At 39.8% G+C, this 26,655-nt stretch overlaps 1 protein-coding gene across 4 annotated transcripts in view; it reads right to left on the bottom strand.

The window, feature by feature from the left end:
• TBC1D30 (TBC1 domain family member 30) overlaps nucleotides 1–23,994 on the bottom strand; it is a 30,504-nt gene extending 6,510 nt beyond the window's left edge. For 3 of the 4 annotated variants that reach the window (XM_059472959.1, XM_059472961.1, XM_059472960.1), the window contains exons 1-8: nucleotides 23,761–23,994; nucleotides 18,132–18,193; nucleotides 17,672–17,737; nucleotides 14,509–14,634; nucleotides 13,454–13,639; nucleotides 9,958–10,126; nucleotides 8,412–8,580; nucleotides 5,537–5,642 (exon numbers count right to left, since the gene is read on the bottom strand). In XM_059472959.1, the coding sequence (XP_059328942.1) occupies nucleotides 5,537–5,642; nucleotides 8,412–8,580; nucleotides 9,958–10,126; nucleotides 13,454–13,639; nucleotides 14,509–14,634; nucleotides 17,672–17,737; nucleotides 18,132–18,193; nucleotides 23,761–23,920 (1,044 nt within the window). In that variant the 5' untranslated portion in view covers nucleotides 23,921–23,994. Of the gene's footprint in view, nucleotides 1–5,536; nucleotides 5,643–8,411; nucleotides 8,581–9,957; nucleotides 10,127–13,453; nucleotides 13,640–14,508; nucleotides 14,635–17,671; nucleotides 17,738–18,131; nucleotides 18,194–19,980; nucleotides 20,040–23,760 lie in introns of all 4 variants that reach the window. The other variant, XM_059472962.1, reaches the window with a different exon arrangement.
• Between the last annotated feature and the right edge of the window lie 2,661 nt (nucleotides 23,995–26,655).

Raw genomic sequence — 26,655 nt, 5'->3', positions numbered from 1 at the left:
GCACATTCACATGCTGTAAGAAAATCTAGTTTGATGATTCAGTCAGTATTTCCTGTAAGAAAAATAGAGACTGACTCACTACAAAGATACAGAGTTCTGTTAAAAAAAAAAAAAGGGAACTGATAACATGAGCTGCAGGATCCTTTACAACTCCTATACTCGTTTAAAAATTATTGTCAAACCCTTCTTGCCAGCACACCAGAAATCCTCCTCCAATTATGATTTCACTTACATGAAAACATCATTTAGGATTTGGGGATTTTTCCAGGAGACCTAAGTTTTTGCTCAAGTATTCAACAAAGTATTAGCACTAGCACAGATAGGAAGGGGCAGTTGATGTGGACTGTTAGCTGGTTCATTATTTTACCTGAGAAGCTCAAGAGCTTGTGTGAGGAAATCACATCAGCACAAAAATCATCACTAAAGAGGAAGGATCCAACATATCCAAGTTTTCTTCCCTCAATTTATAGTTTTGATTGCTGGTTGATTTTGAGGCTAAAGGTGGGATTTGGTGGGGTAAAAGTAGTAGTTTTTCTAAAATGCTAATAGATTCTCTTTACATCAATACTCAGAATTTAGGAAGATACATAGTTGCAAATATATTTCCTTTCAGCATTATTTTTGCTGCAAGTCACCAGCCCACCTGGCATAAAGAAAATTCACATTCATTGCAGTATCGTTGCTGATTTGTTCCTACATACTTTAGTTGCCTTTTTCCCCCTGCTTTTGTTCACTATTCAGAACTTTCAAATAACTGCCAAATAATTCATTCTGAGTCTCAATGTCAGAAGAAAAAAATATATATGTAATTTCCCATAGTTTCTCTGAAATATTAAAGCTTTTCCACATCCTGAAATTTAAATATCTTTTGAAAGATAGCAACATAAAATTTTCTCATTAGCTATGACGGTAAATCTTCACTTATATATTTTTTCCTGTGCTTTTAAGTCAGTGACATTTTCATCTGAAGGTAAATGACCTCAATTAAGATGAAAGGAAATTCTGAACAGTTTCTACATAATCCATTCTTGAACCATGCCTTGCCTATGCTAAGTACACTGAGGAAAATTGCAAACATGAATTCAGTACTAGACATTTCCTGCCATAAGGAGGGGGAAAAGGTTTTGTTAATGGCAATGATGTAAGCACTGAGTAGCAGGAAGGACAGTCCTCTCTGAATCAGAGACAGGGCAATAGTGCCCCTCAGCAGGGGTACTATTTGTGACAATGCTTTTACAGTTCAAGCCCTGCACAGCCTCTAAGGAAAGGAAGATGCTTTCAAAAATCCATAGCATGAACTGAAGCTTTGCCACTCCACCAAACTACAGTGCTACTGTGAAAGGTAAATATTCCCTAGGGCCTGAACAGTGATTTCCCATTGGTCCACCAGACAAAGGGATTTTATGATCTAGAGAAAGACCTACCCCCAGCCCAACATGTCTGCTGGCTTGTTTGATCTCCACCATACTTTCCTGTTAGGTTTTATTTTTTTTCCATGTTTCAACTCTCTCCAGAGGCTTGTCTGGAATTTATTTCTACTCCTTATGTCAATGTCCTTCTCAGGTAACTTGTTCCATATGCTAGTTATCCTTTAAGTGAAACAGTCGACTCCAATTCCTCCACTTGCTCCTTGCACCTACTGTTTCAGATTATACTTTTAGCTTTTGCCTGTCTCCAATCTGTGTCTCTTCCACATCTGCTACAAGTTCTTTCATTTAGCATACATACTTTAACTTAACTATTGTTATCAGGTTATAACTGCAGGCCTTGCTTACCACCTGGCTAAGAGATCCACAAAACAAATTTTATGCCAGTGTCAGTTCCACTGGAAAGTTAAAAAAGTATTGCCCGACAACACCTCTGATATCCTCCCAGTGACAATTCAGAGTCAAAGCATTCTTTTTCTAGTCATTACACAGCCTTGGATGCCATTTGGTTAATTCTGGGGAACTGTCCCTGAGACAAATAGCCTACACACAAAAGCATGATGCAGCCAAAATTAGCATCTTATTTACATAAGGGACAGATCCTGAGAACAAGAACAGAGACAAGTGTTGAAGTGAGGGGGAGACGACCATCCTTTAATGCATCGAACTCCAATTTATTGATTGATCTGTCACTTTAAATAACAGTGCTAATGAACTTCATGCATATTCCAAAATCCAGGTTTACGATAGGCTAACAGAGAAAACTCTAACCACTCCTTTTGTTTTACAATACCGACAATTGTTTACACAAAACAAAACCAGTGTTCCCACTGTGATATGAAAGGTTCCCAAAACTTCCACATCTGTTCCCAGGGTGCCATCTTTTCCCAGAGAGGGTGTTACACTTGTTATGGGAAGACTGTCTGAGAACCTTATTGTTTATAGAGTGATGCCTGAGAGAGTCTAATTGTTTATAGTAATCAGGCTGGGAACTGCTTTTGGAACTGCTTCGCAACTAGCTTTTACTTTTCTCTCAATTGCATGGCTTCATGGCCTTTTTCTTTAAGCCATGCTTCAACTAAACTCCCGACAGACAAGGACAAAACCCCCTCCATTCTCACCTTAAATCATTTGACAATCCTTTGCCTTACTCGAAAAATGCAAAGCTGTCTACACCCTCAGAAGAACACCATATGGGAGGTGCTGGGCTGTGGCTTCCAAACAGGGTAAGCCATTTTGCCGACAACTTATTACTTATCTCCATAGCTGCCCCTCACTGGTTTAAGGATTTTCTTTCATTTCAGTTTGACTAAGAAAACAAAACAAAAAGCAAAAGCAAAAACAAACCCAAAAGAAAACAAAGTGCTATTCAAGTAGCAAGTTAACAGTGAATACCATCAAATCAGGCCAACTGTCTAGGCAGATGGTCCAAAATGCTAGAGTACCACAGAAGGATTAATCCCTGCTCCCCTCTGTTCTAGTAAATACAAAGGGATGCCTCTCCTCCAGCTGGCTTCTCATCTCCTCTGTGCTGCAGTGTGCCTGGGTATACAAACTGAATCAGTTTAACTGGTCATAAAAGTGCTCACTTTCTGACAAAGCATGGAAGCACAAACTCAGTCTAGCACACTCTGTTTAGAATATCTGCAGACCCCTGACTACAACCTTCTGTCTCCATATTGGAACCAATACATACCCAGCCTAGAATCTGATGTGTACAGCACTTACCCTTTATTCACCCAAACTGTTCAACCTGAAAAAGGAGGAAGCTGCAGGCTGGTTTGCTCCTCCAATGCCTTCATGCTCTCCTCAGTAAAATGTTAAGAACTTTTGTCACACAAGGGCCAAATCTGTAAAAGCTTTAAGGCTCCCACCCTAACTATAGGTACTGTCTGCATGGGAGCAATAAAACTGCAGCACCTGTACGTGCTGGTGGAAAGAATGAGGACACGAGTCCCCTGTTCTACTTTAGACATCTGCTCTGCCAACACTTCCCTTGAAGGACCAGTTGTACCTCCCTTCTCCAATTCCTAAAAGAAACAAGGCTCTTAGAGCACAATTTGTTTTCCAGTGGTTGAGAAGTGCCTGTTAGGCTGGCTTAAGTGAGCCTGGACAAGCAGTTTAGATGCAAATATAAGTGTTATGCAAGTCTAAAGAGAAGTGACATGATTGCCACCAGCGAGCTCTTCTGAAATGTGATGGGAAGGCAGAGTGGGATATTAGAATCCTTTCCCCACAGTAGGATACTAGTCCTTGAGCCATCTTGTAAAAAATATTAGATGTAAATTAATAATTCTGATTTTTATTAGGGGAAAAGCAAAAAAATGAAAACAAAGCATCTCTGTATGACTCCTCTGAAAAACCTTAAAGCAATTTAAAAACCAGCATGTTCAAGCAGCCTGGATTTTTTCATTAATGCAATGGTTCATATTTCTTAATTTTTTTCTCCAACCACATACATGGTAGCACTTACATGCCCTGATGGTAAACTGTTGTAGTTCCTTATTCTTTCCACTTAAGGTAAAGAGTGGAGGCCTCAGAGATGGCTACACTGCCAGTGGCTGCCTTTGACTTGAAGAAAGCTATGCAAACTATATTGTGGTTTCTTCAACAGAGAGGACACACATAAACCAGACACACTGCTCCTCCATACACAGAACTTAAACCTGCCACATTCTCCATATCAATGGCAATGCTATCCTATCTTAGCACTCCTGTCAGTGCCATAAAATACACACATACACTATGAACACACATATCTATTGTGCCAAATACTCATTTTTTGCTGAAGCACAAAAAGATTGGTAATTTGCTAGTATTTGTAACTGCAAGAGTTAAAAAAAAATCCCTCCAACCAGTGAATTACCCATGCCTTATCTTTTATTTCACACATCAGCAAAGGAAGAAATCCACAGAGTCACAAAAGACCACCTCAGCTTCCCCAAAATTATTCTTATTCACAAATGCCACATCTTGGTTTTGTACCATCCTGGAGACCAGGAACTGAAACACAATGAGAAGATGTCAGCTTGTGCTGCCCCCCTTACACATCCTCACTATCTGAACTGTCTGGTGAAGAACTTTAACACTTTTTTTAAAAGTTTGTGAATACCTCTGACCAGCTGTGTTTCCATTTTTGAAGCAAAACAAAGCCACAACACTCACTTCTCCCATTCCTAGAGCTTTGTCATCAGACAAAATAACAATGACCAAAATAATAAAACTGAAAATAGTGTATTTTAACAGTCTTCCAACAATTGGCAATAGAAGTCACTTGCTAACAGCTGTAATTAAACTTTTGTAGCTTCACAGACTGACTTTTTTCCTTCCCTTAAGTCAGGTACAAATTTCAGGTGAATTATGTTCTCTGTACTTGCTCCCATTTGATCAGTATGCTCTAACTCATCAAAAGGAAAGTTCCAGAACTGCAGCACTAAGTCCTTATAAAGCATCTAAGTAGACAACACCTTAAAAATATCACAAGAATAAGTGTAACTGTAAATAAATAAATAAATAAATAAATAAATAAATAAATAAATAAATAAATAAATTTGTCTGCTATACTAAAGGCCCTTTCCCAGAACAATGTAGGTCTTTGTTCTCATACAATGGCATATACTTTAACAATTCAGACACTGCAATTATCTACAAATGTCTTTGTTTACAGTACTGACTGTTCATGTTTTGTTTTTTTTAAAGTCATGAAGGACTTTTTACACACTTCTCACTTCATAAACCCTTATTTCCCACTGTGTAATAAAAAACTGACCAAAACATAAAAATAAGGCAAAAGAACACCCTAAAAATCTTGTGTAAATGGAATTGACCATTATATCCCAAAAGTCTCAGCTGTCAACATAGAATCAATTTTTATTAAATGACACCTAGTGGTTCTCTACATTTCATATAAAAATAAGATTCTAGCTCTAACTGCACGTCACCTACTTGTTTCATTGACGTGCTAGCTCAACTCTGTTATCTGAAATTTTTATTCTTGGGAGAATTTAGGTTTCTGCAGTATTTGAAAAAAAAATGTAATTTGTTAGAAATCCAGACCTGAAGAAATCAATACAGAAAACACAAAAATTGATTATGTTACAATTACTCACCTGCATAAGTTCATTGCTGTCAATCAGACTGTCTTCAAGCATCTCCTGGGTCAGCTTGCCCATAGTACTGTAAAACTCATCTGCAGTTTCACAGCACTCAATTTGCCTACATCAAAATACATGTTAGTTTTTATTTGACTTTTACATATGATTATACATGCTCAAAACAAAACTGATCTTCTTGTCATCATAAAATACGCATTTCTGTTAGATGGCTTAACTTTTAAGTTTATTTGCAGTTCTGCATAGACTTCCAAATAATAAAACTGTGCACACAACACTGGAAAAGCTGCAGCAGTAAAAAGATGCACTGAGTACAGCCTGCTGTCCTGACTCCTCATGATAACAGATGAATGTATCTCCAGACAGGCCATTCCCTCTGCCCCTTTCACTTCTACTGCACAAGAATCAATACATTTTGCTTCCTACTAGCACGAGGGGGTTTTATCAGCTTAAAAAGTGAGCATAAAGACTTCCTGACTAACTCATCACTCATTCTTCACCATGCACCAAATGGCCAAATTCACTGTCTGAACTTTGTCAGAGGACAATGGAATAAATTAGTATAGGTGCATTCATACATGTAATTGTGTTAAAAAATAATTAGGCTAACATGAAGCACAATGAAGGAAAATTCACTCATCATATTTGTGAATGCTATTTCTAAATTAGGGGTGGGAAGAGTGTTGGTTTTGGTTGTTTGTTTGCTTTGGTAGGATGCTTTTGTTTGCCTTGTTTTGGGAAGGGGCGTTCAATTGGATACTTTTTCTGCACTTTTCTTTACATTTCTAAAAGCACAGATTCATTCTAAACACAGAGAGTGTCATCTAGAGGAAAAGAAATATGAGTAATATGCTTTTGAGAATTGGTGTTCTACACACATTAGGGTCAGCTGCTAAACATCTCTCCTGTCAAGTGAAAAATTTGTTTTTCTTATATCCCAAGGAAGTGCTTTGATGGCTACATATTGTAGCCTCTCCTCTAAAACCCAGATGCAGGAATCATAAAAAAAAAATACACTGTCTTTTTTCTTAAGAAATAGAAGAAGCAGCTTCCCTTGATCTTCAGCAACAGCACATAACAACCATTGAGCTATGAAACTCCTGAAATCTTAACACAGTTTGGGTAAAATAATTATTACATAGCTAAAAAAAAAAAAAATTAAAAGTAGTATAAACAGTGGGTATGTAGCAAATTATCACAAACTTATGGCTTACCTGCCCTGTTACCTTTAGTCTCTCATGACCTCCACATACTGCCTTTTCTACTGCCCCTATATTTAACTTCCCCATTCCTTCAGCCTCCCTCAAAACAGAAGTACAATTGAGCCACCTACATTTTAAAAATGCACTTCTCACCCTATTTTCATTTTGAGAATGAATCTTGAGAAGTATGAAGATCATGAGACTATGAACACTATCTCTGACCCCACCTCTTTAAATCCCTCGTTCTAGTTCTAATGGTGGACAAAGAGAAAAATAATCACAATCTTCTCCCAGCATAAACAGTGCCCTGTCTTTCACCAGACCTTCTCCCATTCCCCACAAACAGCAGTTAAAAGATGTGCAGTGATCAGCTTATTTCTCTTAGACACATTCTTATATATTTCTTGATTCTGCTCCTTTCAATTTCTTAAAACACGTTTAATTTTTCTTTAAGTTTTACAGTAAAATCTTCAAAGTAGTAGCTTCCTTTTTATCATGTTATGAGTTGTAGCATTCACAATTATAACTTTTAAGTGTACAGAGATCTACTGAAAGAACTTTTTATCGAAAACACTATGTGACTACATACAGTTTAATCCCAATGCAAACGATTCATGCAAGTTTCATTCATTGTACTAAAATGAATGTAATAATTTCTCAAGAAATTATTATTTTAATTATTATTATTCAGATTAAAAATTAAATGTAGGAAACAAATCCTCTTACCATGCAACTGGCCTGCAGTGCTAATTTATTCAGAAAGAAAAAAGGAAATGAAACCTCCAAGGACAGAACTGAACATAAATCCCACTGGTTCAATTTCAGAGAAAAAAGGAAGACGAGTTTTAATGGGCATCACAAGAAAAAAAAAAAATCGATGCAGTTGCTGATGCCAGCTGAAAAATGTTTCCAGCTGAACTAACATCTGCTTGACCTGTCAGAGCTCACATCTCCCACTGAAGCCAGTGACAAAACTCATTTCTCTGGGAGCACTGTAAACTCCTTGGAACACAAATATTTGCTTTGACAACAGAGGGGTTTGAAGAACTAATCATCTCTTCTTGTGTTCTGCCATGTGGTGAGTTTCCAAGGCCACAAAGGACTACAATAGAAACTTGGCTGGAATGTGCTGAAAAGCAGAGAATTTCAGGAAAATTCATTTTCAGGCCTTAACAGAAAAGAATCATGTACCACAGGGTCATTCCCTTAGTAACAATGAACTCTTGTACTGCAAAAGCCAATGGGCTCAAATCCTTAAGTCTCCTTAAGTGAAACTAAGGCAATTACCAGCCCCACTTTCAGGTACCCAACTGAATTAGTTGGTCATCCTCAAATCTCTTTGTGTGTCTTTATACAGAGTATTTACCAGTTCCTTCAGAGGTTTATGTTCAGGAAAGTCCAACCTTTTAGCGCAGCACAAAGACAATATACACAGACAACTCCAACAACTGGAGACATTTTCTGCAAAAAGGGTCAATTAATTATCATGCCTGTTCTGACATGATGTCAGAATCACGTGTTTTTAAGAAACCATAAAGGTCCTTTTTGCAGCTTTTTCAAAATAATCATTCTCCTGAAAGATTGCATCTTGTTTAGAGCTGAGAACAACTTAAAGAAAACAAAAGTTTAACATGGCTCATACTGAAAATCAGATAAAAATGGCTACTTACTCCCCTAGCTTTGCCCAGATAGCCAAAGCTACTCTCAGTATAATTTCAGAGCCTTCAAAGAATACTGAATCCCAGATCTTCAGAACTGTATGGTTAGGCAGACAGGTGGCAAACAGTGTCAGAAACCACTGCATTGTGAAGACATTTGTAAGTGGGGGTTCATAGCCTCCTGAAGTTAAAAAAAAAACAGAAAAAAACAAGTTACTTGAAGTAACTGCAATTTACTATCATTTTACAAGGAGTATAAACTGCATCATAAAATACACCAGACATTGTAGCACTTCTGTTACTGCTCAAAACTTACTTAGTCTGCAGCTGTCCAAAGACAAGCTGAGAACAATGGAAAAATTACATAATCATCTTCCATTATGCTGCACTGCAAAAACCTAAGCAGCATCATTGGCTTTGGACTATAAACCCTGGAATACAGCACCACACTTTTCTCCTTTATTTCAGAAAGACTGTTTCTCCTTCCCCAAAGCCATATGAAATAAAAGCTCCTATCAAAACCAAAAACCCAAACCCACCAACTTCCCCACAAAATGCTGCATTTTTTCACCAACTGATGGCATGAGTCTTTATCTACATGGTGATAAGGTGAAGGTGACCATCTCTGTAAGTCATATGTATTATTTTAATATCCTGGTGTGCCTGTTAAGTTTCAAACAAAATGTAGCATTTCAGGCTGAAACTCTAAAATGTTACTTTTTCGTTATGCTCAGAGAACACTTTGTGCATCCCAGTATCAACTGATGCACTGAAGGCCATGACCAGAGAGGCCAGCCTGTGAAAAAACTTTCAAACAGGAAATAATTCCTTGATACCATTTGTTTGTTTTTCACACAGTTTGGGGATAGACACATGGAACATTGAAGCAGATATTTTCTAAGGTGGAACTCAGGTTGCACTTATCTTCCCAACTGAAAAAGAAAGCAAATCAACTGACAGAATAACCTCTTACCCTCCTCAGAACATCCCCAAATAAAAGAGCTGTAAGTCTGGATGGAATGCTATGCCAGGAAAAAAAAAATCACAATGCAAAGCCAGTTTTCAGATAGGAACCCAAGATATACTTCTGAGTTTTGTACCTGTATATTGGTAAGGATTCAGGTAAAGAAATACTAACCAGCCCTCACTGGCTCTCACATTGTAACTCTTCCCAGAACAGCTATGTGAGCCAGCAACTACACAGAGCAGTAGGAGGACATCTATCCTGAGCTAAGGCAAGAAATTACCTTTCCAAGGCAGCTCTTGTACTAAGCTAAGTGTTAGTGTTGTCCCTCCACACTTTATATATTCTTGTAAACACAGTTCTGTTTGCAGCTACTGGTGGGACTAAATTCTTTCCCTTTGTTTTTTCCTGGAAGTACACCTATTTATGTTGAGGTTATCAGTAACAGAAGCCATCATATTTCATCTTAAAAATTTAAAATACAAATTCTAAGCAATAAACTAATATAAATACTTAAAATACTGTATTTTTAAATCAGTGCTCAGATGAAACAACAGCAAGACAGAGTTGAATAGCATTTTCTGTTGAACATACCTCCACTTTCTCTGTTAGCAGCTCTTTGCAGGGTGTCCAAGTGCTGGGACAGTTCAGGAAGCTTCATTCGTAAAAGATCTCGGAAAACAGCCATATCCACAGAGAGAGCACGGAGATTATTGACAAAGTAGCTATCAGGAAGCACCTTATCAATTAGGTAAATCATGATCTGTGGGCAGAAGGAAAGACTATCATGTAGGACTTACAGAGCAGTTATTTTCTAGGAATAACAGAAAAATAAAATTTCTCTGTTCACTAAAGAATGAATTGGACCCAGTGGCAGCACATGCTTATGGCACCTCCATTTATATGGGGAGAAAATATTATCACTTTGAGCATCCTCAGGTACCCTAGGTATCCACAAACATTCAAGATACAAAGGCCTCTTGAAACTGTCCAGAATTTATGAACCACGAAATTACTGAAATCAATGACTGAAATCAATGTCACAGTAAGCTATACCCAAGCTGGCAGCATTACCCCCACCAAAAACAATTTTTGACACTTCTGATGTTGGAGCTGTTTATGAGATTCTCCACTGCTGGAGAGTCTCACTATCCCTTCTCTGGTTAATGCCACAACTAGAAGACTGATTTTGCAAATCCCCTATTTTGCCTCTCCAAAAAGCAAGGCACTGTTCTTTAAAAAGAAATTCTCCATATATTTTACTGTGATTTGTTACCATATGCTGCACTCCATCTTGTCACTTTAGAAGGTGCTAAATTAAGCAGCGTGAGACATTTTAAGCAGACATCTGTTTCAAGTGAGGTAGCTCAACTACATGGATGGTAAGGAATTAAATTGATACTGTCAAACTTTTGAGAATGAAGAAATGCAACAAAAAACATGCAGAAGTTGATGATTATCATCAGCCTAACAGAAGACACTGACCTTTCACTTCAGGATCTTTTAGGATCTCTGCGGCCACTCTACTAGCTCATCCAGAGAGCCTGCAGTCATCCCATCTGCATCTCTTCTACATTTCTCTCATATGAGCACCCTTACCATGTTTCATAAAGACTTTCATTCTCAAGAGAAGCATTGCACCTTCACATACAGGAGACAGTCCTCCTTCCAATCCCTCTGTTTTCGTAAGAGGCCCACAGAAACAGCCTCTCAGACACAGGACTACCAAGAGCACCACCTGACAGATTCTTACTGCTTTCTTTTCTTTCCCAGCTGCTTGTGACCACATACTGCACTTGTCCTTGAAAGATTTCTCCAGCAATAGCAGTCTTATGTTCCATGTTTTAAAGCATGTGGAACAGCAGTCAACAAAGGCAAATCAACAGCTTCTACATGACAGGCTTGTATTTTGTCAGATGCATTACGTAACCTTTGCTGAATAGTGGGTTACCCCACAGTCTTGTGAAAATATGCTTTATATTGTTCAGATATATTTCAACTAATGGAAGAGTAACTTAATATAGCAACATTAACTTACAATGTGTTTTAATTAATTCCTGATGACATAAGCTATAAAACCCCCATGTTAAAGACACCCTTCTATAAAGGCCTTTGCTCCCTTCCCACTGAATAGTATCCCTTCATTGATCTCTGATATATGAGACCACAGAGAAGAAGAGAAATCTTTTTCAACACTTAAGTTCATTCTGTTCCACCAACATGTGAATTGCTTTGAGAAGACTTTTTTTTAAAAAGCAGTTCATGTATTTACCAGTTTGCAACAGATACTTTCTTCCTAACACATCTCTACATATTTATTTTTGTTATTTGATTCTGTAGCATTTCCAAGCAATAACATGCAAGAAAAATTTTTTTAAGTTTCAGTATCTATGACTTTAATAGCTTCTAGTCATGCAAGATGGGATTTTCTTGCTTACCATAATTTCTGTAGGCTAACTTTGAGGCAACTCCAGGGATTTAACTTAATGCTTACCTTAACTAGCTAACACTCAAGTATCACTGGCTGGGCATTCACTGAAGCTACCGTGCTGGGTGCTGTGCTGTTAGAGCCCCTTGGCATCAGTAACACCTGCTGTTTCCTAGCCCCTGGGAGATGCTTCCCAGACACAGACCTTTTGTTTATAATGTCCTCCCCAGAAATGGGACCTGACTGGCAAGACCTAAGGATACCCTTGCTCCCTTAACCCCAGATTCTACAATAACCCCAGCACAGCTACCCCACAGCTACAATCCTCAGGGCACCTTTACAGGCCTCTGTAGCTGTTCACTCACTGCTTCCATTAGGTGGCAGTGACTACAGCAAAACCATCACATACTAATACCAAATTCTTATTTCCTCCCACCCACCCTGCTCCTTTCCTTGCCCTTCCCCTCTTCCCTCTGTCTTCTGGGAAAATTCCAACCCTGCGAAGCCCACACTAAGCTTGGAAAAGAAATAATTTTTTTCCCATTCTTATTTTTGCCAGGTAAGACCAGTTTTGGTGCAAACAGCCTTCAGGGCTTTACCTCCCTGGGGCAGCCTGGCTCCATTCATTGTCTCCTCCACGCAAGGAGCCTGACACAATTCACAATAACAGACAACACAAGGATGCACACAGTTCTAATCATCAACTTGGACTTCATAAACCTTGGGCAATCCTATTTCCTATAGGATAATGTGGTAAATTACTGTTAAAATATTGAGGAAATCTTAAGCAAGAATTATTAAAAGGAAATTTTACTTACTGATATAAAGTTGCTATATTATGGTATTTTCTTCCTATTACAGGCAGTTGTCTAGAATGAAGGATTAATTATCAGCTAGCTAGACTCTACTGCCACAAGCTTTATATTTTAGGAGCTCTATAGTAATAGGAGCACTATTTAGGAGAAAATTTAAATATTTACCCTATTTAAATCATTGTCTAAGGCAAAACAAACAGCTTAGTTTCTGAAGAGTCACAGTCATCTTTCATTAATTTGAGACCAACTCACACGTATGAGCAAATTCATTAAAGGAAATTGCACATGATCTTGCCAAACTTTAAACCATGCCCTGTCCTAAAGAATTTCCATTTTCTGACATATTATAAATTTCATGAAGCTTTGTTTTATTTACAATAAAAACTATCTAAGAAAACAAAACAATGTAAGACTAACCTAGTCCAGAAATTAGCTTCAAAGTGACTTACTTTCATTTTGAATATTTAGTATTTCCCTAGAATTTGCTTTGAAATGTAGCTGATTTATCAACTGCCTCACATGGAGCTGCCACATAAGATGCTGATCATGAAATTTTAATATTTCAGCTACCTATAGTGTTTGCAAGCAGATTTTGAATTGTAGGATAAGATATCCTATAGTAAGTAGCAGTGGTCCCATTTTTTTTTCCAAAAAAAAAGTGACACTGATAGCATTCAAACTACTCATTTTAGCTGAGACAGGATAACAAAATAAAAAGTTCACCAGTATAAATCAGCTAAGTCTTTTGAGTTGTGCTCTTTTAGTCTGTCTCCAAAATTCACACATTGGTTTATTCTATAGTTCACTAAGTAAAAGCAATCTTCGACACTAAAGAAATTTTACTCACTTTCAGGGCATCCCCTTCATTGCCCTCCATTACTTCCAGAATAAGTGCAGCTAGTATGTTGAATCCTTGGCAATAGCCAACAGATTTATTCCACCTGGCATAAGCCAGCAAAACACGTTTTAATACCACTCGATCTTGCTCTGCCTCCTGGCCACAGTAAGAACTGCAGCCAGTTCGGTGAAGGTCCTTTAAAGGAAAAAAAGAAAAAATAAAAATTACAAGACAAGCAGAGAAAACATGTATTTTCCGTCCCCTGTTAGTTCTCTTTCCTGTCCCAGTTTTCCTTCCATCTCCACCCTCCCAGTACATACTCCCAAAGTTGATGAAAACGTTTCTTTTTTAGGCTGTTAAACCTTTATCTTACCCAAAAGAAATAGTTTCAGCAAGCTCTTAAGTAAACAAGTCCCCTAAAAGATGTTTATAACGCATTGCCACAGAAGATGTTAATAAATCTCTGGGTTTCAAACAGGCAAGGCCCAACAGCTGCTTAATTTAACAAAAAAGAGCATCTGTTTTTATCAAAGTATAAAAGAACTAGTAGATAACTGACTTTTCCAAACACACAAGCCACAAACTGTGTCCTTGAAATTTAAGAGATTTATAAGTGAAAGGCAAAATGTACAAAATGGCTGACTGCTTTAAATATTAAACATTAATCAGCTGAGAAATACAAATAGGCAAATGTGTTTCACTCCTGTAAAACAACTGAAGAATGCTCATTTGCTGTATTTTAAAATATGCTTTTACTCCCAGAAAACATTTGTGCTTATTTACAGAGAAGGAAAAAACCCACTTATGTTCTTTTGTCTTCATTAACTCCAGCACTTTTTTCAAAATCAAAAGAAAGTAAAAATGAAAGGAAAAAAACCCAGAAATAGCATCTTTTTCCCAGCCAACACTAACCAGACTAGTGCAAAAGGAACAAAGCAGCCAAAAAAAAAGGGAATTAAGATACATTTTTTGCCAAAGCAGTTGCAGAGATGAAAATAAATCCAAATTCAAATGTCAACTTTTCATTTAAAAATTAGAAAAGAAATAACAAATTAGCTGGCTACCTTTACTATCTGGATGCCCATAGAGTCATCATCAGGATTACTTCTTTCATTGAATGTGAAACGCATGGTTTTGTCCCAGTCAATGGCTATACTGTGTAAGTACTGATCAGCCAGGGTCAACCAAACCTAGAAAAACATATGGTAAAATTAATTATTTCTCTGATAAAATATAAAGTTTCAAAATATATTGTTAGATGAACCTCATCAGCTTCACCCATACGTGATCTGCTGTTAGATTTGAAATATGCAGAGGAGGATTTTAGCCAGAACGGTTTTTGCACAATTAAATTAATACCTTGCTCCCTAGAAAAGAAAGGAAGGAAATGGTCAGCATTAAACATCCAGATCTGTGGGCTGCTTACAAAGATGCAAGTCATCTGTCAGTGAATTCACAGGAGCCCTCCAAAATGGAAACACAAGGCAAGGACCCTCTGTCAATTCAGACCTTCTATCCTCATAACCAACAAAGAGTTTGATAAAAGGATAACACTGCTGCTGGCTTTCCTCAAACTCAACCATGGATACATCTCCTGGAATTCCCAAAAGAAATCTAGCAGTGTTGGTGCTTCTCTTTATCAGAAGTCTCTTCTGATGAGTTTGCAGAACAAATAGCATCTAGTATTCACCATTTGGGATTGATCTGAAAGCATCTGAAAGCACTTGGATCAAAACAGCTTACTTTTACAAGAGGGCTTCCTAAACTGTTGGTGCTACAGGGAGTTCTGAAACAAACACATTCACGACTCTTAAAGCCTAATAATTGCCAGAACAGATTTATGCATGTGTATCCAAGACAAAGGCTGGACCTTTATTAAAAATTTGAAAACTTCCTGAACCATGAAAGGCACATGACAGATCATACAATGACAACAAGTAACAACAAAGGACCTTTTTTCAGGAAACTGAAAGAAATCATGAAAGCAAACTGGTCAAGTTTTATATCAGCCATTAATTCACTCAAGTGAGAAAAGAAATTTAGACACTTCCCACAGATTTAAACACTGAGATAGCTGCATGATGAAGGAATTTATAGACAGCTCACAGAATCTCATGTTTTCTGCATTTAAATATCTGTTTCTACACTTTTGTAAAGCCACTCATGTGGAGGAATGCCACTGTTCTGCCTCCCAACAGCCTCAGCACTGCTGACACCCTACTGATGTTGTTTGACTGGATTCTTTATCTCTGCCAGCCCACATGCCACAACAATAGTGCAGATGTCAACCTGCTCCTTTTGTTGACAGCAAAGGAGGCAACCAGCAGGCTGCCACCACAAAATACTTCCTCTATTTTGGTATCTACCTTAAAATCATTGTGAACCCGGGGAATGGCAGTAAAAAGACAACACCTCTTTTCATCACTACTTCACTGGTTAGCATCATGTGAGCATGTGAGCAAACACAGAGATGGGCAGAGTGAAAAGGAAAGACAGATCTGAGCTGGATGATGTGGCAGAGTACACACAAGTCTGCTGATTACACAGAACTTGGGGGAGTGGCTGATAAGCCCAAGGACACCTTGACAGCATGGAAAAATGGTCTAACAAGAACCTCATTAAGTTCAACAAGAAGAGCAATATCCTGTCTCTGGGAAGAAACAATCCCAAGCATCAATATATGTTGGGGACACCCAGTTGCAAAGTATCTCTGCTATGCAGGAAGGCTGAGAGAGCTGGGAGGATTCAGAATGGAGAAAAGGCAGCTTTGGGGAAATCCTGCCAGTGTGTATAAACACCTGAAAGGAGGGTGCAAGGAGGAGGAAGCCAGGCTCTTGTCATCTGTACCAGTGACTGGATTGGAGATAATAGGCACAAACAGAAACACAGGAGGTTCTCCTCAAACATCAAGAAACACATTTTCACTGTGAGGGCAACTGAGCACTGACACAGATTTCCCAGAGAGGTTGTGGAATCTCCATCCTTGGAGATATTCAGAAGTTACCAGGACACAGTCCTGGGCAACCAGCTGTAAGTGGCCCTGCTTGGGCAGAGGGGTTGGACCAGATGACTCCAGAGGTCCCACCCAAACTCAGCCCTTCTGAGATGCTGTGACCTCTGCCACTCATGTACCACAGAAAAGTGCCTGAGACACTTTCTGGAGCTTGGGAAAAGAATATTTCAGGAAAGAAAAAAGGCTCTTAGATGGGTATAAGGATTCATTGAAGTTGTATATTAAAAATAAATTCATCGTGGTATGAGAAAAACAATGCCATGAAGTCTTCTCTTCCTTCTCCCCTGATTTGTAAAGAAGTACAATTCGGTTTGGAAAGACAGAAAAAACAGGAAAAAGAAATTAAGCTGATACATCAGAAATATGTGGAACTATATTATTTATATATAATTTATATAATATATATAATTTATATAATAGATATAATTATAATTTATCATTACAATTACACAATTATAATTTATAATTTTTATATAATATATAATATTATTATATATTATACATCGAACTACATATTTTATAAATATTTTAAAAAATTATTTTTATTAAAACTGTGTTTTTAAAGCTGAGATTATGTGATTCATTTTTTAAGAAAAAATTAATAGACATGCCTCTTTTTATACTAGGGGACTTCAAATGTTGAATAATGCAATAAAGTAAGTCTGGCAAAATCCTAATGGACCCTTTTCTACAACACTCAGTGCAATTTCCCATTAATGATGCACTCTGCCATTCTGCGTCACTCCTGACTTTGGAATTCCCTAATTTTGGTAATCTGTCTTTTCCCCAACAACTGTTTCTATAAGCATTCTTGTCAACATTAAGCATCTATCAACTTCACCTTTGTAAGTGTGACATCCTACACTGCAGATATGTTCTCCTTTCAGTTATGTTCAGCTGTGGGGGCAATTTCACCAGTGCAATTTCTTGAGACTGACAGTATGAGGCAATAACATCTGCACCAGAACAAGTTACCTAAGCCTCAAGCAGAAAGAACCCAACTATTGAAAACATCATATTTACCTGTCTCCTCAGCCTTTCCATCTGCCCTGTGAAGCTGTCACTGAATAATAAAAACAAGGAAAAATCCCCAGTAAAACTTAAAAGGTCCAAATATTCATTACAAAACCCACTAGCAGATAATATTGATGTAATTCAGCTCTCCTGAGAAACCTACAGGCAATATGGCCCACAAGGCACAGAGGTCTACCTACCTTTCTCCTCCATTCCTTTGGGATGCCTGTGGGCAGTCTGGCCACTGCTTTGAGGGCATCATGCCACTAAAAGAAAAAGCATCCCAAAATGTAAAATATCCATCATTAGTTTAATGCTACAGCATAGCAACATTTGCTACCTTGCAGACATGCACATTCATTTCATTTTGCTGCACACATGTCAGAGTTTAACTGCTTAATCCACTCACAGGGAAGATGCAGATTAACTACTTGATGATTTGACTAAAGTATAATATTCTAGGACACAAGGATTTAGGAAATATCTGAGCAAACAATGAAAGCCTATTCCATTTTCTGAATATAAATGAAACAGGTCTTGATGCAATTGCAAATAATATGCTGATATTATGATGACAAATGCACTTCTGAACTAGGCAAGCACCTTGATTGCTGAGAACCCACTCCTTCACAAATTCAAGAAAAAAATAAATCAAATTACCTGCTGAAAACCATTTTGACCTAAAGATGGCTCAAGAGTGAATTTCAATTTTGTATCAACCCCTAGAAAGAAAAAACACACAAAAAAACTCATTACTTCATTTAGCTCAGAAGACAAAAAGAAGCCAAAAAACCCCAAACACAAAAATCCCACAGTTAAAACAAGAACACAAAATTTTATCTTCCTATTTAAACAACTACATTTCAACCTGTTTTGGTGAATTTTGTCTTCACAGTAGATTCAACGAACGTGGTAAGAAGTACACGGACAAAATGCTTTTAAAATGCAGTAATGTTCTCTTTAATGATGTAGCCTGGCACAACTTATTTCACTAATATTCATATAGTTCACTGGTCTACAAACTATACTAGTACATTGCAAACGGTTATATGCATCCACAGAAAAATACACATGCACAGACAGTTTCTTTTCATCTATGCCAGCTTCTTGACATTAGGTCAATCAAAACTAATTTATAAGTTTGGTGTGTGAAAATTATTTTACTGTCAAGAATATTTTTTTTTCAAATTCCTCAGACCATAACACACATTTGGTAGTACTGTTATTTAAGCTTAGATTTTATTTTGGCCATATGAGCAAACTATTTTACTTGTTATGAAGCAGGCCTAGTAATTGTTCATGCAATATTACATAAAATACCAGAATCTCAAGTGGATCCCAACATGGCACTGGAGTATGCCAGAACATGATCAACAGTAAAATGTTTAATTTGCTTTCCATCCCACACTTTGAACGTACAATTCCTCGATCCTTCAAATGCCGCTGTCCAGACCTCAGGTGCTGAACACAGCACAGATCACATTCCCTCCCTCCCATCGGCTGGCATGAAGGATGAAGCCCTCTTTTATTTTCCCCACACAATTTAACACAATTGTTCCATATTTACAATTATGTTATGCATAGCTTCTCATCTTTCCAGAATACGAAGCCAAACAGTTTCAACATAGAAATATATATATATACATACACACACATATATACACACACACAGAAAACCCAAACTGATTATAATCCTGCAAAGTTTTAAGTATTTAACATCCATGCTAATCAACTCACCAGTAATACCCAGTTCTTTGGAGGTCTAAACCTACAAGTGTGACAGAAAACCCAACTGTAGTGGCATTTGCTATTTATGGAATGTAAAATGCCTTTGAGCATTTGCATACTGAAGTGGTAAGTAATTTTAACCTTACTACCTGATAATTATATACTTAAAGACAAAAGCTTTTTCTCCATGCCTTTTTTTTTTCTTTGTTGGGGTTGAGTGAATAGAAACAAAGAAAAAAATCACACAAACTCCAGCACTGTTTAAAATTTTAGCGTTTTAGAATTGCATCACTGAGACCTGGGGATTAGTGCCCTTGTTTCCCTGCTTCAGATCTAAAAGACATGCTTGTCAGACTTAGAAAAATAAAGACTTCTAACCATAATAGATATGTCTTGAAAAAACATGGAAGGATTAATAGCTATTCCTGGAAGTAACTGTTTATTAGTATTCCTTCCCATGGCGCAATGGCACTCGGCAGGGGCTCCTAATAGATAAATCTTTTCATAATAATTCAAAGCAATGTAACAATGGCAACAACCTAAGATTAAATTGTATCACGTTTGCTGAAACTGGAAAATGTGAACTTCATTCTCAAGCAAAAAAAAAGTAAGTAATGTAAAACCCTAATAGATACAAAAATACATCATGACCGAGAACTCCTTTTGTTAAAGTAACAGATGCTGACACATTATCTAACACTACCTTGCAGCAAAGAACCAATAGCCTTCCAAAATAACCATGTATTCATCTCAACCCAGCAGCCAGATATTAATTACTCACACTTTTCTAAGACTTAAAAGGTCCCAGTAAAAACTTCTTCTGTCTGTTTTAGAATCTTCCTAAGAAAGACACAAGCAGATACTTCCAGGTCTTCAAAAGATCAAGTACAGCAAAATAAAAGCTCAGAGCAAGGAAAAATCTATCTATAATTACATAAGCATCATGACCAGAGAGCTCACACTACAGTCAAAGTATATATCCCTCCTGAGACTGAAATGAGACCCTTCAAATGAGACCCTTGATTAAATGAGACTGAAACCAGATCATCCATCTACTAAAGTTAATTAAATCACAGCAAACAATTAAGACAGGTGTGAAAATTACTGCAAATGAGAATTGCATCACATGGTAACACCAGACTATGCAGCACACTCTCTTCAGCCTGGTGAGGAACTGCTTGGTTGGTTACATGACAACCTCTTGTAAAAGCCACAGAATCTGTGTCCCTTTATTTTTTCTCCATTAGAAGTACTTTCCAAATCAAATTATGTGACAATTTTGGGGGAGGGGAGGGGAACAACCATGGGGAATAAACCTCAAAGCATATACAAATTGTTCTTCATTCCCATTCATTTTAAAGAATTTATATTTCCTAAAATCAAAAAATTACAACATTGCTTAATAAAAAATACAGCAAGTAAGCATGTAAAAAAAGCTGCAACCATATAGAGAGAGCAAGGAAGGTAACCAGCAAAACAGGAGCAGCATCTCTTTGCCCGTTACTTACTTCTGGCACAAGAATCATCTTGCTACATGCAGTTTCTGCACTCTGCTCAAGGAACTTGTCCCTGAGCTTCAGAGCTTCAAGGAAACTAATGCCTATCCCTAACTCAGCCTCTCTTGGTTTCCTAATCCTTCCTTTCTCCATCATTCCCCTTTTTTTATTCAGTTGTCTTCTCTCCATAAACTAACTTAGATTCCCCAATAGTTTCTTCCCCCTCAGTACCCCACACCCATTCAACCCTACTGCATGTCTGCACCTATTTTCACTGGATTTTCCCATGTCTAACAATCCTCCATCTTTGGGTCACATTCCTCTCCCTTACATAAACATATGCTTTTTGCAAAAAAATACCCCTTCAGGCCTTAAGAGAACTTTTCCTCCCAGCTCCTTGGCAGGGACAGTCTGGCCTAGATGCACCACACATAGAGCAGTAGTTCTTACTTTAAGTGTTGTCAGTACAACTCAGCCCGTTCACATCAAATCAGCCAGGCTATAGTGTCATTTGACATATTAAATATCACCACACACTTTGAACTTATTCTTCATGTCTCAGAAGCATATTAACTCATAACAGCAGGAATATGCTGGGAACACTCTGGAATTATTAGCTCCATGAATACAAGGACACACAAAGGTACATGCTTGACAACAAATTTCTGAAAGGTAGGGGAATGCCAAAATAAGCTCTGTTCAATGCCCTTCCAAGCCTGTCACCAGAAACCACTGCAGAAAAGTTATAAAAAAATAAAATAATTTAAAATAAGGAAAATATAACCCCCCCCCCAACTACAGTCCTTTCCTGTGTAAAATACACAATAACTCCTGACAAGAAAAGGCTGTAAGAGGGAAGATTATATCCCTAAGATTCCCAAACCCTCAGTCTTCCTCTGCATAACCAAAATGTAGCACGGAACCACACAAAAAGCCACAAGAGAAGAGAAAAATACTGGCAGCCAAGTACCTGGGTGACAGAAACAAATCCCCAGTGCACCCCCAGCAACATTAAACAAAAGAATAGGGCAAAATCTGGGATTTTTTTTTTTAGCAATATCAAACCAGAAGAAAGTGTAGGAAGGTGATGTGTTTTGATGCACGTCTGTGAGCTATACAGATGTAGCTTTAAACTTGCAAAGTAGCACTATAGGTTCTCAGCTGTACTTCACAGCTGCTGAAACCTCTCCCACAGAATGCAAATAAATATTTTATCAAAAATAAACAAGGAAAAAGGCCTAAAGCAGATTTGTGTGCAGCAGGAGCCCATGCTCAAGGAAAGAGAAGTGTCAACGTAGACTATGCTGCTTGATGTTTCAGGAAGATTCTTAGCCTTGCAATTTATCTCTAAAAGTAACATCCTGACTAACTCTGTATGAAACCACTTCTACCAGGAGCCAGAGCTCACTGAGATGTATCAAAGCACATCTAAAACCTCCAGTCTAGAAAAACTTCACAATACAGACAGCTAACAAAGACATTAAGTAAATCTGAAGAATATTTCATCCAGCTTATTTTAAAGAGTTCATTAGCTGTCCCATCTCCACCACTCTATGAAAACATGTATCCTGAATGGGGTTATTGTCTTTACCTACATGTGAACAATATGGAAACCCCAGACCAGGGGGATTTTTAGGACCGTGGCATTCATAGTTACACCCAATCACATCCCCTGGTCTTTGTGTGAGTGTAAATACATGAATGTCATTATCCAGATAACGTCATTACCTGGGATAATATCAGGCTGCTGTTGGAGCAGGGGTCTTTGAGAATTACAATTCAGGAAATCTCCTTGAAAACAGCAACCCCAGAAATCTACCAAAATGTATCTGAGACCTTATTAACAACAGCTTCTGAAACCCATCTCAAACACAGAGGCAGTGAGCATTGTGTGCTTGATGCACACACAGCTAATACAATGGGAAACTGATCTTCATTTATTTCCATGAAGTGCTCCATGTTTCAGTGGATCTCTGGCTTGCATGCTTTGTAAATGCCTAAAATTAGGCAACAGATCCACAACGTTTTAGCTACAAGTGACAGCTCTAACACGGTAAATTGAATTTAAATTTCTTGATATTTCATTTTTTAAAAAATCCAAAATTTTGATGGCAGGCAACTAGAATCTAGCACTCACTCATGATCACCCATCTGTACTTCTGTTGAGAGCCTCCCTCCCGCAAGTAAACACACGTCGTTTGCTGACCATCCAGTTCTTAAAAGATTTTGATACTGAATGGGGATCTAGAAAACATAGCTGCAGAGCTGATGCCTTCCCCTTGGTATAGGCATGGTTGCAAATTTAGACAACACCCTACCGCAGACAAAGGCTGGGCGGGAGGAGGGGTCTCCGGCAGGTCAAGAGGTAGCAGGTTTATCAGGAAAGGTCTGGGGAGGCTGCGAGGAGACTTCGGGGAAGGACTGACACAAAGCTGGGTCGCCGAGCCCGGGAGAGAGGAGACGAGGGAGAAAGGCACTGGGGACAGACGACACAAAAGCGCTGCGAGGCGGCGACGCCGGGCGGGAGGAGCAAGGAAAGGACCAGGAGATGGGGAGAGCGGAGCGGGATGGCGGGCCGGGCGGGACAGGAGCAGGAGGAGCCCCCCGGGGCAGGGGCAGCGCGCTGCCTGCCCGCAGGGCCCCGCCAAGCCCGGCCTCCCGCCGGGGCCCGGCCCCGCTCCCCGCCGGGGCCGCCTCGCACCCGCCGCGGAGCCTCGGCCGCTCCCCAGCCCGGGGCCGCCTCGCAGGCCCCGCTCCGAGCCCCGGGCCGGCGCAGCCCGGGCGGGAGCCCCGCGCTCCGGACCCGCCGCCGGCCCCAGGCCGCGACCGCGGCGCGCCGCGCCGGCCGGGCCCCGCCGGGGCTGCCGCAGCGGCGGCCGGAGAGGCGAGTCCGCCGCGGGCCGGGGCCGCCCCCGGGCGCTGCCCCCCGCGCCTACCCGCGGCCCTCATCGCCCGCCGGCCGCCTCCTCCTCTCCGAGCCGACCCCGAGGCCCCGGCGGCTCCCCCCGCCCCGCTAAGCCGCTTACGGGGCGGCAGCCGCAGCCTCGGCCGGCCGGCGCGGGTACCTGGCTCCAAGGTGCATAGCAGGCGCGGCGCGGTCCGGGAGATGCAGCTGCGCTTCTTGAGCACATTGCTGAGGATGGTGCCCACGCCGCCGCCCGAGCTCTGCCGCTTCAGGCATCGCCCCCCGCGCCGCAGCGAGCCCGTGAGCCTGTCCTGCCGCATGGTGCCCGGGGCAAGCCCTAGGGCGGCGGGCTGGGGGGCATGGCGTGCGGGGACCCGCACTGCAGACTGCCAAGTCCCAGTGCCGGAGAGCAGAGGGAGGACAAGGAGAGGAGAAAGACAAAAAGGGGAAAGGGAAAAAAAAAAAAAAAGCTGTTCCCGCCCACAACACTAGCATCACTGCCTGAATAAACCAGCAGCCTCTCCTCCTCCTCCTCCTCCTCCTCCTCCAGCACCACCTGGAATGCAGCGGGCGAGGGGAGCAGCAGCTCTGGTTAGAAATGAAGGGAGCCCCGGGGGCAGTGGTGGGGCTCCGCTGTGCCAAGGGGCTTCGGGACAGCTGCACAAGCCCCGGGCTGCGCGGACACCGCCCGACACGGGCAATGCGGACACGGCGCGCTTGATGCCTGCTAACAGGGGCAATACTGACATTTCTGCCGAGAATGAAACGAGCTAAATATCCCCCAAAGGGTCTTCTCACCTGGTACTCGGGCCTACAGCTGGACATATATAGATAATCCTGCTGCCTTTTTCAAAAAGCTGTCCTGGGAAGGAGTCTGACCAGCGCTATCAGACCACGGAGCAGGGGGAGAGCAAAGAGTTTAACAGCATGTCAGTGCCAGGGCAGGCTGGCGTCCTCTCAGCGACAGCCCCAGCAGCAGCACAAGCAAGCATGCTGCACAGCTTCAGTTTTTCACCCACCAGCGAAGAGACCTGGAACATCCTCTGCACAAACCACAACAATCCTCAGCTAAAAAACCAGCCTTTTCCATGAATATACATTGCAACTGCACTCACAGGTAACACGCCAGGCACTAAATAGTTAAAAGAAGCTGTTCAAAAGCACTTTATTAGATGCATTTTCCAGTGCAATTTGGCCTAAGAGCATCTTAAAAGGGTTTCAGAGGTTCTCAAACTAGAGGTTTGATTGACAAGAAGGAAACGCATTTGAAATAATGGTAGTTTTTATAACCTAAACCACTCAGCATTTTTGTGGAAGGAGAGCAGATTTATCACACTACATTAGTCAGGCTCAAAGGCCAAACTACCAGAAGTCTCAGTCTACCTGCCAACAACTGTAGCTTTGAAACGTTTTTCTCCTTTATTAAAAAGTTGTGTTCCTCAGTCACATTATGAAGAGAGAAAACTGGCAATGGATTAGCAGTAAAGCTAATTATATAAAAGACACACAATATAAAACACAGAATCAAGCCTCTTTTTAAAATCAGTTATAACTATTTTTAGAAGCCACTGTTCAGCTTTCAGAGAAGTGTGATTTTGATCATGCCTCTTTAAATATCTGCTTGGGTTTTGGAGAAAAGTCACTACATTTGAGCAGTTAGCTTGCACTCTGAATAGATAATTAAGTCTGTGTGTCGGTGGTTCTTTTTTTAACAAAGGTGACACTTGCCTGCTGATGTAGATGATGCAAATCATTTTATTTCAGTGCCAGCTGGAGATGATGATTTAGTGGTTAAAGCATCAAATTTGAAATCAATTAGTCTCCCTAGGTGTACAGATTGTACCAATGGGACTATAACAGCAACATTTAAATACAGAAATAGCCATATTATCTCTGTAATATTATTCTCCTCTTGCTTGAGCGCCTTTTGCAAATAGCACCACATCGTTCTTGGATCATTTCAAGACTAACTAATCCAACACCACACACTGTTGCCCAGTCTTAGAAACCATAACCAAAATTTCAGAAACCACTCATTATTCAGACAGTGGGAATCAGTCATCACACTAAACTGTGTCACCTCCAATTTTTGAACAATTAGAAATCAGGTCTAAGAAAGATATCAATATTTAGCTGATGAAGATAACCAGCTCTCAAAATGAGAATTCAGTATTCCCATCATTGCTATTTCTCCTACTTGTCATCTTGTCTCTACAAGAAAACTGGAAACAATCGGGACAATCATACTGTGACTGGGCACAGAGATACTTCCAAGCACACCATTAAGGAGCTTTCCCACATGTCAGCCAATTAATACAATGTTATTCTGAAGGAAAAAGTGCAAAAATCGAACTTCAGGAGACAAAATGAAGAAGCCAAGCCATACTAATAGGTTTGATGACTCACTGGATCATTAGTACAAATGGATTTTAGATGCAGGGGGATAAGCCTCCCATTAAGCATACATATACATATCTTCAGGGCTAGAACCTGGCCTCTAGAAAAGTGGATGGCGCTGGGTTTTAATCACTGATCAGGCAAAGCCTCTAATCTGCCTGTGGCAGGACATGCCAACCATCATGCATCTAATTTGATCCACTAGTGCATGGAAGTCTGGTCATGTCCACAAGCCCTCATCTGCATTTACTGACAAGACAGATGACATTCAGAAAGGATTTTGAGGGAAAAAAAAAATCAAAAACTTTTGGCTAGGCAAGATATTTCATCTCCAGTATTTTGTAATAATTAACCTGGGACTTTGCTTTTGTTCCTCCCTCTGTAGTTCATGTATTCCCTCTGACACAAAAGAGTCACTTAGTGAAAAACCTTACCTCCTCATTTGGTACCTCTTTACAGCCTTACCACCATCTGCCACACATGCCATTTTAAGGCCAGAATTAAAAATACTATGTGTATGCTTGTTCCTTTGTTGCAATCAAAGGGTGGTCGGTCCCAAGGTCAATGCCAGGTTTTGACCAACTCCATTTACCTTAAACCTCTCCATTCTTTAGCCCACTTGTGTCTGCACTGGGACTAAGAGGTAAAACACGGGCTG

Source organism: Ammospiza nelsoni, chromosome 5, assembly GCF_027579445.1.
Source record: "Ammospiza nelsoni isolate bAmmNel1 chromosome 5, bAmmNel1.pri, whole genome shotgun sequence".
In the NCBI taxonomy this organism is placed as follows: Eukaryota; Metazoa; Chordata; class Aves; order Passeriformes; family Passerellidae; genus Ammospiza; species Ammospiza nelsoni.
Note: the sequence above shows the minus strand (reverse complement) of the source record. Positions and strands in the feature narration are given on the sequence as shown.